Raw genomic sequence first — 14,446 nt, 5'->3', positions numbered from 1 at the left:
ACGTAGGCCCCATAGAGTATTTGGAAGTCCATGCGAGTAATACTGGAGAAGGTTCGTCGGATCATCCGTAAAATGGTGAATGCCTTTTGGGCCGATTTCTCATGGTTCAGTGAGAGGGACATGTTTGAGGAGACCCAGATGCGCAAATCCTTCTTGGCATCTATCCTCATGATGTTTTCTGGTCCCTTTTCATCACGCATAACAAAGGCATTCGCTGAATCCCCTCCAAACGACATATGGGCGCGCTTTTTGTCATTCAGAGGAAGGTCCCAGTCCAACGACTACTGCTTGGCAGCGTCTACATCCATTTGGAGGGCACTGGCATTGGAACTCCAGGATTTCAAGTCGTATGCAAAAGGTAGACATGGACTTACAAGAACATATGGGAGGTCGTTGACGTGGATCAGAAACAGCACTGGCCGCAGAACGGAGCCTTGAGGAACTCCAATGGAGACCGGCGCTGGAGAAGAGTAGGCCGAACCTACTCTCACTCAGAATGATCTGTCTGATAGGAACGCCTTGATCCAGCGAAGGATTTTCCCTTGAATCCCGTAAGACTCGAGTTTGTGGAGCAGCGGAACGTGTGGGACCCTGTCAGATGCTTTTTAAAAGTCCTAAAATATGGCATTCGAAATGAGCCCTTCGTCCTTGGCTTGGGTTAAGCTGTCCATATACACGAGCATGTTTGCCACGAAAGGACAGTTTGGGAGAAATCCGTGTTGAGCTGGAGATATCAGGTTGCTGGACGTAAGGTGATCTAGGATAGCTCGCTTCAGAATGCGTTCCATCATCTTGCACGCCAGGCTAGTGAGGCATATAGGCCTGTAGCTCCCAGGCGATATTCGGTCAATAGTTTTGTAGATTGGCGTGACAATCGCTTCCTTCCAAGCAGAGGGAAGGCGGCCTTCGTCAAGCGACTGACGAAACACCAGGTGTAAGTGATTTGCCAGCGCGAGCGACATTTCCTTCAGGATCCTTGGATGGACATCGTTGGGCCCCAACCTGCAGAATGTGTTGAATTTGCGCAGGGGTAGACGAATTTCCTCCACCGTGAAGACCAAGTCGGCTAGAGGCTGCTAGTAGTTACGCCTTGACAAGAGTGAATGTGACAAGGACCCTGGCGCTGAGTATAGACACGCATAGTGCTCTCATTAAACCTCAGATACCACTGTTGGGTCACTCGTTGGCTATCCGTTCCTGTCCCTCAAGGAGAACTCGGATGGCTTGTTTCTGCGGCGGTCTCATGTATTTGAACAATACATTTTTGTTTTTTCGAGTGAGGTCCAGGATGGTGGCTTGTTTTCGTATGTTCCATCGGCGGATTTCTGGTCTACAGCGGTTCCGCACTTTACGAAGTGCCAGCTCATCTTCTGTATCCCCCGTAGTCATCGCGTCCCCTCGTGAACTTTCTGGACATTGGTCCAATACCGTTCTTCCACAGGAGCTGTTCCCATTGTGACTTGTTCAAGTAAGATGCGCATTTCTGGGAAGTCTGCACGGCAGAATTCTCGAAACCATATTTGATTTCCGGGATTTCGTGCCCAGTAGCAGATGACATCAAAGGTTCGCACACAGTGGTTGCTATGTCCCAGCGGAGCGTTAACTGTTACTTGATCAACGAAGTGTCTTTCAATGGTGATGACCAAATCCAGGAGGGGTGGTAGTTAGCCTGCGCGGTATCTGGTGGGTGCAACGACATATTGAGTCCATCATTCTGTTGAAGGACTTCAGTCAGCGCCGCTGGAAAAGTTCGCTTGTTTCGACGCGCTAGAGCTCCATCCAGGAGGCCTTTGGAGCGTTGAAGTCACCTACCAGCAGGAGATGAATCAAAAGGTAGTTGAAGGAGAGTTGCTCAAGGGTTCGTACGAGGAATTGGTTATCTTCTGGGGGACTTGGGGGGCTACGGTAGACCACAGCGGGAAGGAAAGAATCAGATCCGCGCAGCGGGAGTGCATCGCAAAATGGTGCAGGAGTGGTATCAGAGGGGACAAGCGGGATTGGTAGAGCCGCATATAAGTACAGAGCGATCCCACCAGCCCTCCCTCGTTTTGAGTCAGCTCGAAAAATATAATAACCGTCTATCGAGATCTCGGCGTCAGTGGCACCTGGTGTGAGCCAGGTCTCTGTGAGTGCGAGTATGGACGGTTTTTCAAGGTAAGCTGACTGTTTAACATCGCCGAATTCGTTGAAAGGGCTGAGGCAGTGTGTGTACAATCATTTCGACACTGTCTCAGAGGCCTCCGAGGGTGAGGAGCCGAAAGTTGGGTTACCAGGGAGGTCGGCACACATAATACTTGTGCGCCGGGCTTGAGTCCATCGCTATTCGCATTGGTCATATTAATGTCAAAGCTCTCTGACTGACCAGATGCTACCCCCACATCATCTAAGCTGATTATAGTTTACGAGGGTGAAGCTACTTCTATTCTATTCTCTCCTCCTACATCCGGAACACTACCGCGTCTACTCACCGTCTGCCTCCAATTGGATTGCTTTCATCTAGCTGGGAATCTATAGCAGTCGCCCAACCCGGCTTCGAATGGTCGCCGCGAAGCAGGTGTAATCTGCGAGGTTCCCACTTCGGCCAGCGGCACGCGATTCAAGAAGCAGACTTCACCATGAGTGCCCTTTCAGTCAGAGAGAAAGTAGTTATCCCGCCCATCACAATGGAATGATTACGCTGTCCTGTAATCGTAGTGGACTTGGAACTGAGCTTATGCTGAGATTCCTGAGTTGCTCAGCCTTACCACACACTGAATGAACTCTGAGGCATATGTGGACAAATTTGCCCAATAACGTGTTTGATTATTTACTGGGCTTGCAAAATAGGAAACAAACCAAACTACCTAGAGTTTGAAGCGATTATCTATTATCCGGCCAGAGAAGCAGTTTATCTCAACGGCCACTGGAGCAGATACTGAACTCAAGTTTCTCATCATCTAATCGACGTAAGCTGGCAAAGAAGCGTGATCATAGTAGCTTCTGAGACGGACCAAATCTACACAACGGTGATATTCATAGGCTATCAAATGCAGTGGGAGGCACTGTTATATCTGCTGATTCGTTAATCTGTGGTATCTGCTGCTGACCCGCCCCAGTGCCTAGTGTCGGAGAGAAAAGACTCACAGAAGGGAAGACAACGGCTGTGTTCCGAACAAGCGAGTGAGTAAGAGAGCAAAAGTTACAACGGCCCCATGCTATTTAAAGGGGACCTTCTGACATTGATCCAAGCTTTCTGATAGGCGTTAGTGAACACCCATCAACATCGATCGTGCCTCTGTGAAATGCCTGAACGCTGATCACATTCGGCCCTGCTTCTGTAGCCGCAAGAATACTCATCAGGTTTTGCTGAATTGATTGAATGATTGACCGGCCTGTATGCTTGCCGGCTTTCCAGTTGAGTTTTTGGTGTAGCAGTAGGTTCGGGGCGTTCTGAATTTGCTTTCATGAATCTGACCTTCCTGATAGGTACACATCAAACAAGCCGTGGGCTAGACGCACGCCGAAAATTTCTCTGAGGCCGTGGTTCGAAGGAGGAAAACATTAACATAGAGTTTTAACATTTGATGGTAATTTTTCGGGCGTATGAGATCTTCCCAAACGGCCGCAGGTTGGTTGAAAGTTGTTTAAATCTACCCAATCCACACGATATTCAAGACCCGGGATATTCATATTTTAAATGGCTGATATGGCTGAGCACGTCAATGCGGAAGATGATTTCGTGGAGAATTTAGCTCGTCAAAGTTTTCTCTCGTTCAATGCTTTTCACATTGCCTTGAAAGAGTACCAGACGAAACATTTCGTTGTTTTCGTCCATATAGACTCCAAAAGGAGCAGCAATTCGCTACTTTTGTATGAAAAAGCCTCCTACCGTTGCAGCAGACATCCCCGCAAACGAAGCAGAAGCCGTGGAATTCGTCTCACCTAGTAAGTTATTGGTTGACTGTGTATACGTTGTAGCACACGTCGTACTGGTTGTCCGGCAAGGTTCCACGTTCGCCGGTACCATGACTGCTTGGGGGTTACTTCTTACTACCTGGAGCACAACCATCCACGCAGCAAGTTTATTTTTGATAGGCTCCCCATCGACCGGCGACTGACAACTGATGAATTAAAGGAGTGTTCTACCCTTTTAAAATATGGTGCTCCGTCATCGGATATTCGGCAGTACGTCGCCGACCACTTTGGAAAGGTACTCACTATCAAGGATGTGCGTAACTATCGCGTCAAGTGTCGACCCCCCATTGTTAAGTAGGTCGTTGGTTACCTTTTCGTTGGTTTCTTAGATGACATGTCGTCCATCATAGCCAAGTTTCAAGAGTGCGGTCGCGTGCTGCTGGTGGAATCGGAGGGTGGCAGATATAGTCACTTGTGTTTTTCTCGAACGCAGCAGATAGCACTCTTTAGACGTTTCCCGGACGTTGTAAACGTTGATGCTACACACGGTACTAACCGTCTTGGGTAAATAAATTTCGAGCCACTGACGTTCGCTGTTAAGTTACAAGCTTTATACATTCCTTGTGACAGATGGCATGGGGATCGGTCGACCCGTAATGTATGCCTTTGTCGAAAGCGAGCATTTTGCGCCATTGCGCAAGCTGTTCAGCTTGTTCAAGGATATGATGGGTGGACAATATGCAGTCAAAACGTTCGTCATGGACAAAATGACTTCACAGATGCGGGCTGCCAAAGCTGTATTTGGCTGCGATGTAATGCTGTGCTGTATTTACGCACGGAAAGCCATCCAGAAGCACATATGTTCCATAGCTTTGGTGTAAACTTTGCAGAAAATTTCCAACCACAGTCGACACTTATTCCACCGCATGGCCCGCTCTGATAATGCAGCTGAGGAACTGACTGCGCACAAAACACTAATCCCGTAGATTTCGCCACGATTTGCAAATCTTGAGGCGAACAGATCCCTGTTTTGTCTCTTATTTGACTGCCCACTGGCTCCACATCACCCGAAAGTGGGCCATTCATGCACAACGTGGGTTGGTACATTTTGGGAATGTGACCAACAACCGCCTGGAGAACGCCAACGGGCGTTTGAAGAGGTGCGTGCATCACTCAGCCTGGAGCATGCCGTTCTGAAGGTCGCTCATCACAGCGAATGGCTAATTTTTGGAATATGAAATGCACACCACTTATTGTTGTGACCGTCGAGAAATTCGGGAGGGAGACATCTACGTTCTACGTGTGGTTTCCCGGATGACGACATACGCCGCTAATCAGGTTCTCAGGCACATTGGAATATGCACGCCAAATCTGCTATACAAGCAGACAGATCGCTTCAAGGTGAGAAGCCCGTTGTTAGTAACAGTCAGTTTGTGGTACAAACCCCCAAATGTTCTCAGACAGTAAACACCTCGGCCGGAACCTGCACGTGCATATTTTACCAATCAATGTGGCTGCCTTGTGTACACCTATTTTCAGTATTCAGAGGCCACTCGTTCCCATGCGGTAAGTTGATTGATCGAACATGCAGTGTCTAGGTCAATTTCCAATCCATCAAAGGTGGCTTGCTGAATATAACTTACCGGAGGAAGGAGTACCTTTATCTCTGGTTCCAAAGCCAGATCCATCACCAATAGAGCATTTGCACAAGCAGCTTGATCGGTTGGTTGGCAAACTGAAGCTGCTGGATCCGCGTAAGGCTGCTGGGTGCATGAAGCGTCTGATTGTCCAAAGCCAGCTGATGTTGCGTCAAAATGCAATTAGTGCACAGGACAACCAGCCTCTGGTGTTAGATGGCAACCGCAAACAACCACGGTGGCGTTCGACGTCAAACGACGCTGTTCCCTGTGGTCTCTGTGGCCAGCCAACTGACCCTGCTGATTGGTGGTGTCAACGTGATCGACTTCCATATCACCGTTATTGCTGCGGCAATGAGCCCTGCCCGCTGTGTGGAGAAAATCTTCAGGCGCGTCCACCAAGTGAGTGCACATGTATAAATTAAGCTATTCCCATTAGTTGCCGGTCAGTCTACCTACCGTTCAGCTAAAAGAGCTTGCTTTGATGTTGATCTTGATCGGTCCATGGAGGACAAGCCGAGTGTGCCCCGTAAGACAGTCGCAATCAAACTGTTTTGTCCAATTTCGGAGTTGATGGAGACCGGTAATTTGAGGCCTAATTTTTTAGCATACGCTTTGCAGACCTCGCTTTCGAATCCCGTGATGACGAGGAATTCGTGTGATTGTAACTCGAAGGCCCCAAATGCCGATTCAATGAACCCATGGCAATCCGCAACGACTATACATTTATCCCTCATCACGGTAATGGGAATTATGAACCACTAGGTAAGCAAACAAATAAAATTCCATTACATCCAGATGCTTAAGTGCTGTTCCAGAAGGTTAATTGCTTGCCCATTTTCCGTTTCAGAATCCTTGTCCCGTGAAGTGGATCTTAAGAACATGAAAAATGGAGCGACTACCAATTAAGCTTGTATCAGTGATGCCAATGAATAAAATGCAATTCGCCAATGGTGTTTTCGTAAATTCATGGCGGGCGCATCATCAACGCGTGGAGTTATGAGTATGGAGCGCCGTCGTTGGCGATTGTATTACGTTGCCGTGCATAGGTGAGGCCCCATTATCTGCGTCGCGAATAGCAGTTACGCTAAGTAGCCGAGGTGAACGACAGCTCATTGTTTCGGGTAATGGAGGGAGTGGTTGAGGGGGTACAATCAAGAGTAGGATTTGGGAGCGCGCTATCAAAATGGGTGGTGATTGCATTTTGACAGGCGATGACCACCGTTGATCGTTGGGTTAGTCTATTATGTGTTGTCGGGGCATTATGGTTAGCTACGAGCATGTGTGCGGGCCTGGCAGTTACTATAGGTAGTCACGTAGGTTACGTCAAATACAGTTGCGATGTTTACTGAAGGTAGCAAACATAAACGGCATCGAGTAAGTATGAGTATGACGATGAATAGCCAAGTTAGGTGACTTCGAGTACAGTTGTGAGTATAACAGGCTGTCAGATTATGCTATCACTCATAGTTGAGTCCCTGTTTATACTGGTCGGCATATATATTGGAGTGATGTTTACAGTAGGTAGCGAAGATAAGCGGCATCGCGTATAGTATGAAAGACCCTCAGCTTTATACTAAGCGTTGCACATAGACTCAGTTGCTGCAATTACGATAAGCAGCCAGGGTAGGCGATATCAAGTGCGGTTACGAGTATGACGGGCAGCCGTTGGTCGTTAAGACGTCACGCATAGCCCAGGCCTACTAAACAGCGTCGCATATAGGCACTGGCCTACCAGTTTCAATAAGTAGTCAAGGTAGACGATATCGCGTACAGTTTTGAGTATTTGGTTAATCGGTCGCCATTAGATTAGGTATGTATGTACAAGGACACTGACTCAACAGGTACGATCAATAGCCAAGTTAGATGACCTCGAGTACAGTTGTGTGTATAACAGGCTGTCAGATGTGGCTATCATGCATAGCTGAGGCCTTATTTTTACCGGTCGGCATATAAATTGTACTGATGTTTACTGTAGCTAGCGAAGACAAGCGGGATCGCGTATAGTTAACGGTATACAAGACCGTCATTGACCATCGGATTATGCTACTCTGCATAGGTGCAGTCTCATTATCAACGTTGCACATAAACGCGAGCCTAGCAGTTACAACAAGTATTCGAGATGAGTGAAAACTAGTAGAGATACGAGTACAAGGGGCCGTCGTTGCTCATTGGATTGGGCTGCCGCGCATATGTGGGGAACCCTAATTAGCGTCGCACATAGAAACGAATTCAGCAGCTACAATAGGTAGTCGAGGAGGCTACCGTCATCGTGGTGACCGCTTCATGATTGGTGGTCACCATCTATAGAACGTCATAGTTATAATGGGAAAGACACCCACAGCCTTCTGGCAGCACTGTATTATCTACAAGTTAGTTATGCATATCTGGGAAAGAGGTTCACCCACAGGTGTCCCTCGCCCTGCCACTGCAAGTTTGTGCTGTTATCTAACTTTATTGCACTTATGGAACACGAGATCCATGGGGAAAATGTCTTGTGAGCAGGTTCACCAAACAAAAATATCCCATTGGTTAAATCTGACGTGTCTAAAGCAAACAAACGCCTGCGACTGAACCTATAGGGCAGCATTTGTATGAAATACTCTTAAGATGTTATTTTTATTCTTCAGGAACACCGCGGAACGACAAAATATGCTAAAGTGCGATTTCCTGTTTTATGTCGCATAAACCGGCAAAAAATCCAAATCGGCGATGGTCAATGACCTTGACATTTCGCTCACTGAAACAAAGTGCTACGTCCAACATGTCACGGGAAGGTGCAAATTGATTAGACTAACTTCACATAAAAATGGCAACTTCGAAAACCCTACAGTTTCGGCGAACTCAATTTCGGCGTGTCAATAGCCTGCGGCATCAAACAACGTGTATAGTAGTCCTGAGCGAATTTTTCGAGGAGATAAAGGCGCTTAAATACTTGTTTTTAAGTACCCGAGTTTCATTCACAACACATTTTTGTCTTGCTCACCTTAGCTGCTGTATGCCTAGCCTTCCTTCGCCAACCGGCGCTTCCTCGGCTGGATTAGCACCATACCCAGTATGACTGGGTAATTTCATTGGCCTGACTAGACCCATTGAAGTGCACTCAGGAGTTTGCAGGTAGTGTGCTGTCCTTGAACGAAGCCTCTTTGCTGAACACCTAATCGTTACGCACGAGAAACTGAGTATCTAATGCGGGCAGCTGATGCCTACAGTCAAACGTTCCATTCACATGGTTCTAGGCAAAACCTCGAAGCTATGCAAGATTCTCTCATAAGCAACCGTTCCGAGCACTGTTTACCGAAGGCCTCAGAGACTTTGCCCCCCTCGTGTGACTACCTATCCTTCCGTTTAACCGTATTCGTTCCGGATAACTGTCACCTGTTTTATCGTGTCGCTTCTCTTGAAACACTTCACTGCATTACACAACGCTTGTAACCCACCTTTCCAGTGGCTTCTTTCGCGGCATTGAAATACGTTGGTTTTTCACAAAGCTATTTTATAAGTAGATATACCCACTGAGTCCGCCGCCCGCAAAGCTGCGTCCAAACGGTAGATTTCGTGTCCAAGTGTTTTCATCTAACGGTGTATGAAGTTTCCTTCTGCCTTCGCAGAAGCACAACACATTAAAGGTTATCTGTTCTAGTTAGATAATATTAATAATGATAATGTTTATTCACAAATTGTGGGTGGCCGCCGTGAGGCATGTTCATACTTTTATAGTCAAACTAAAGCGTGACTAGGAGGATTTGCAGATACTGGAGAGTGCACAAAAAAGAGGAAAATGTCATGAGCAGTGAACAATATCTGATGAAATATTATTAATGAGAGTTTCATTTCCCAACCTGTAGGGAACATGCCAATTGAATCATGACCGGGTCGTTACAGCCTAAACCTGACAGGCAACAACACAGCGGGGAGGAAGGTACACCCAACGAGGCTTGGTTGTTAAGTCAACAACCATCGAAATTGCGGGAGCCGAAAGAACTAGGACAATGGGCATGAGGTCCCACTTGTTTAAAGATGGAGCCGGCTGGCATCAACTAAAAGTGGAATTCGTTACTGGTTATAAGTGACCTTGGGCGGTTGAGTAAATAGCCCGTGTCACAAAAAGCAAAACGGAAGGTGAAAAATGAAGAACTCGAAGTGGAAGCAAACGGAAAGTTTGCTCTCGAAAATATGTTTTAACCTGAAATCAAGCAGACTTGCTGGTGTCGCTGTTGTAGGGAAGTCAGATGTGAAATATAGATTCGATTGGGAGACAGTACTGGTGCATAATGCCGAACGAACACCTTATATGGAATTGAAATTTTGGTGGAGGAGAACTGAAGGTGCAACTGAAACACAGGCTATGTGAATCCGGGTTAGAATTGAGCCCTCTTAAAGGTGTTCAAAGCCAGATGAAATATTTGCTTGTAGTTGCAATCACAGGCTTCAGTGGGCTAGGGGTTGCGGTCAAGATGGTGAAGGAAATAGTTCCTTGGTGTCATCACACTGGATAGGCACTGCCATGCCATCATTTCAATGACATACTTCAGTTTATAGACAGCTCCGTAACGGTCTTCAAGATGCCTCATTGAGAGAAAGGGTACGCATTTCCGTGGTAGCTGGATCTGGATTAAGTGAGGAGACTGACACAGGTGGAGTCGGGCCGATGCAGGGTCACGGATAATTTCCCTTCACTTGCGGGTCCACGTGACTGTAGACAGAAGACCAGCTAAATCGAATGAAGGACGGTTGTAAGGGGGATGGATAACTATAGCTGAAGTTTGGAAGGTGATGTGTACGGGGACAGTGTTTGAATGGCAGTGAGGGCATCAGGGCTCCATGGACAGTGAATGACATGCTGGGTCGGGTAGTCGCTGGCAACAGTCTAACCATCGTCATCAGAGGATGGTACCATGTATGGCAGTATGCACCAATACACATGACAAAGAATCGTAGGAAGCTGAATCAGCACAGGATTTCACGCCAATCGAGTGCTCCAACGTTCAGCTAATCATAAGGAAATTAGGAGTTTTGTTAACAAGCGTGAGAATTTGGTGACGGTCAAAGTGATAACGGAAGTAGTGCCCGAAGTTTACGCATGGTGCTTTAAAGTTCAAGAGAATCACTGATAAATCAAAACGGAAGGAAACCATTGTAACCCAAAACGTCTGTGGTTACCGACATATAATGCCAGTCAAAAAATTGCCGAAGTTTCATCAAAAAATTGCGCACACTGGATTTCAAAAGTCCCTGTCTGGGTAGGGAACTCAAATTTGAGCAAATAAACGAGGTTAAAGTTGTGGTGGATTATCAGCAGCGACAAGAAGGACACTAGTTTTTACTGCTAGACTTTGCGGTCGCCAGTGTGACCAACTGGGAGGAAATATGTAGAAACAGACGTTTATTGTCCCCATATTTTTAGTGAATCACGACATGAAGCTCACGGATATAATTAGAGATGTAATTAAACACCTATACCAATCCTTAAGACTTTACTGTGAAACAATAATTGCACCGGAAAAATGATGTCATTTTTGTAACAAGATTTCCCGGTTGGGACATGAAAGGGACTAAAGGAAAAATTTGTTACCTTCAGCTATATAATCTTTCAGCTGAACCGCAAGATGGATGTTGTGGTATCCGTGAGAGAACCTGTGCTCTCTCGGCTGCAACTCATATGAGACGAAGTNAAAATGATGTCATTTTTGTAACAAGATTTCCCGGTTGGGACATGAAAGGGACTAAAGGAAAAATTTGTTACCTTCAGCTATATAATCTTTCAGCTGAACCGCAAGATGGTTGTTTTGGTATCCGTGAGAGAACCTGTGCTCTCTCGGCTGCAACTCATATGAGACGAAGTTGTGTGTGTTAGTAAGGATGTACTATTAGCATATTCGAAATCTAACGGATTGCGGTCCTGCCATATAGAGTATTTCATCGATAGGATGAACACCGACTTCTCTCACAATTTTTCTCGCCCCATCCACTAAACGTACATTAAATCGAAAGTGACTGCTGAGCACCGAGCTAATACAATGGCGTTTTGAGTCACCAATTTATAAAGAAATTTTAGCTTATCACCTATAAACTTGTCGAACTTTCTAGCTTTAATCAAGTTTAAAATTGTTTGGACCAACAAAAAATCAGGTAGCTTACTAACTCTGTACAGTTTGCATATCAGATTATTGGCAAAAGTCCTGCATACAAACGCCTACATGACGAACAAAACTCTTTAGCCTGATCATCACCACCTCAACGCCATCATCTGTAATTCTCGGAAATTCGAACAAATACAGCACGATGTTTCGGGCAGAAAAATTGGTGGTTAATTTTTTTCGCCCTGATAATAGTGACAAGCTTACCCATTCACCATCGGGACGGAGGTAGAGATACGAGTTTCGGTGTCTGGTACGTCCATCAGAATTGGTTTATTCCGTGACTAAGTTTGGAGCTCAAGCTGTGCAAGTAATAATAATAATAATATTTATTCCCAACTAGTGGGTAGCATATCGTCGGGCATGATCATAGCATTACAGTCAGAATAAAGGCATGACTGGTGGGGTTTGTGTTTAATGGGAAAAGGGGAAGTGACGTAAACAGTAAACCTTATCACACCTGAGGTGGCATGGGTAGGAATCCAAAATTACAAGACAAGGATGTCCTATGGAGAGCATATCAGATTGCACGAAACTAAAGCAGGAACAACCGTATACCAACAAGTAACTGCCCCCAAAATGACACCCTAAGGTCATAAACCTAAAGCCATAAACAGTGGCCTCACCGACTTAAAAAACAAGTTTACTAGTCGAACCATCCACCGTGCATACGAATAAGCGGCGAATTCAAACGGCTATTCGTTGACTTGACTGAACCAAATCTGAGACAAGTGCTGGGGTTCAAAGTAAAACAGAAGTTCCGAAGTGACAATCTTTTGGAAACGTTCAGACTGCTTCTAAAAGAAGCTCCTTTGTAAAAGATTCATTATTCAAAGTCAGACAAAGAACCTAGTCGCTGAGACCGGCCATATGTCTACTTCATTTAATTGCCGTGCGCTTGTGGACACAGGCCTTGCAGTGTATTCTCTGAAACCTCTAACGGCGCAGCACTTGTGATCGTGTATCCTTAAAATTGTACACAGTTAGTGAAAAATGCGTGATCCCAAAATTATTTACTCGTGTGACAGCTGTCAAACTGGACTCCCGAATGAGACTGCGGAAGCAAGCATGGTTAAAATGCGAGGTCAGGTGAGGGAACGCCAGGATTGATGAGCTGGTGACTAACTACAGATTTTGAAAAGTACCGCCATGTTTGTGCCCAGGTCATGGTTCAAGGAATAGGGATACGGGCTATATCATTACGTCAGGGTGAAGGTTACAATGACGGAGTGAGACATGTTTGTTTTTTAAAAACGCTTCCTTTCTAGCCACCACCTATCCTGTGGTCGGTCACCAAGTAGGGCATATCAGCAATGAACATGAATTGATTCTGATCTTTGCCGAAGTCGAAAGCACTGTGTGTGAGCTAAGCAAGTTGCGGACATATTTAGGTAATCATAAGATGCACATGGTAATGGATATCACATCTGAATGCATCGACTAATCAAACTGCATATACCATGGCAGTGGTTTATTCAGGCGACTTTATTCTGAAAGGAGTCACTAGAAAAATACTGAATGCGGTCAGTCAACCAGGGGCCACCTGCGGAAATGTGTGAGAACTCTGGTTTCTTTGTCCACAAATCTGTCCTCCTTAGCAGTGGTGACGGTCAGAGAACCACTGGGACGGACTGATCATAGCACTGTTGCTGCCTGCTACGGGAAGATGAAATACGCCTAACGAATTCTCGCTTATATACTGTGGGTCTTCAGGATATTAAGTCCGCATGGTCCACATGGACCAAAATTAAAACTACCCAAGACTTTCGGATAAACGTGAAGCGATCTGTTGAAAATCTGGTAAGAATAACCAAAATGAACGTACCGAAAGGAGATATCTTGGACCCCATCGGTTGATCAGAACGAAAACATGCGGGAGCATTGAAAAGCTCAGAACCCGAGACAGCTTTAGATGACATGGCGTGTTTATAAAGGCCTGCAAACCGGTAATGATGTGACAAAAATAGTCCTTCACCCCTGGTTTTGTTCTAAGTCTTATAAACTAACGCAGCTGTCAAACGAACTACAAAAGTTGTTAAACGCTTAAAACTAGTTCAGATTTGAGGCCTGTGATGCGACAGTATTCCGAGAATGCTAAGTTCCTCTGGAGTCGTCAGTGACAAACAGCATTCGGCTGGATTTAATGTTAGGTACACGCTTTCGGCATATCAGAGCTCGCGCGGATACTGGATGAACTCTTTCTAGCTTAAAAGCCATAGAAAAAACGAAAGCTGAACCGACTACACCTCACTGTGCTTACGGAGTTATTGTAACTCATCGCAGGATTCCGCGTACATATGCACGGCTGGTACGTTAACTCAGTTAACTCAGAGAGTTCTTCGACCAGATAAATTACAGTACGTTCCTGTGCACGATCCAGCATACCGTTAATTCATGGGTTACCGTCAAGATGGATCACTTCCAAAAGCAGACGGAAAACGTGTGACCCTGTAGTGGGGTCCCAGAGCCTCGACAAGAGGGGTGTTTTCGAGGTGGACTGTCGATATTGTATGTAGATACGTTGCCGGATTATCCTCGCCTCTGCGGGCTGCCATTCGTGCACGACATAAGGTTATGGAGAGGGATGGATCTCAGTGATGGCTAGCCAGAACTCCGCGGTGGTAGTGACGGGCTTGTTAACTGGCATATAGAATTTAACTTATCCAACAGGGCTGGAGAGAGTTGGGCTGAAGGCATTGGAATTCTGGGTAAGGGCGGATTATCGACCGAAAAACTCAGACCTGAGACGTTATTGACAATAGTAATAAAGTTTAT

General features: G+C 46.0%; 1 protein-coding gene across 1 annotated transcript in view; it reads right to left on the bottom strand.

Moving 5' to 3' along the window:
• The window catches only part of T265_09508 (hypothetical protein), a gene marked incomplete at both ends in the record, with an annotated part of 71,346 nt that extends 61,241 nt beyond the window's left edge, over positions 1-10,105 (bottom strand). Inside the window, 3 exons of the mRNA XM_009175596.1 lie at positions 375-591; positions 1,813-2,194; positions 10,062-10,105. Coding sequence (XP_009173860.1) covers positions 375-591; positions 1,813-2,194; positions 10,062-10,105 — 643 coding nt within the window. The remainder of the gene's footprint in view (positions 1-374; positions 592-1,812; positions 2,195-10,061) is intronic.
• Between the last annotated feature and the right edge of the window lie 4,341 nt (positions 10,106-14,446).

Source organism: Opisthorchis viverrini, assembly GCF_000715545.1.
Source record: "Opisthorchis viverrini unplaced genomic scaffold opera_v5_280, whole genome shotgun sequence".
In the NCBI taxonomy this organism is placed as follows: Eukaryota; Metazoa; Platyhelminthes; class Trematoda; order Opisthorchiida; family Opisthorchiidae; genus Opisthorchis; species Opisthorchis viverrini.
The sequence above is the reverse complement of the archived record's forward strand: the minus strand, read 5'-3'. Positions and strand labels throughout refer to the sequence as shown.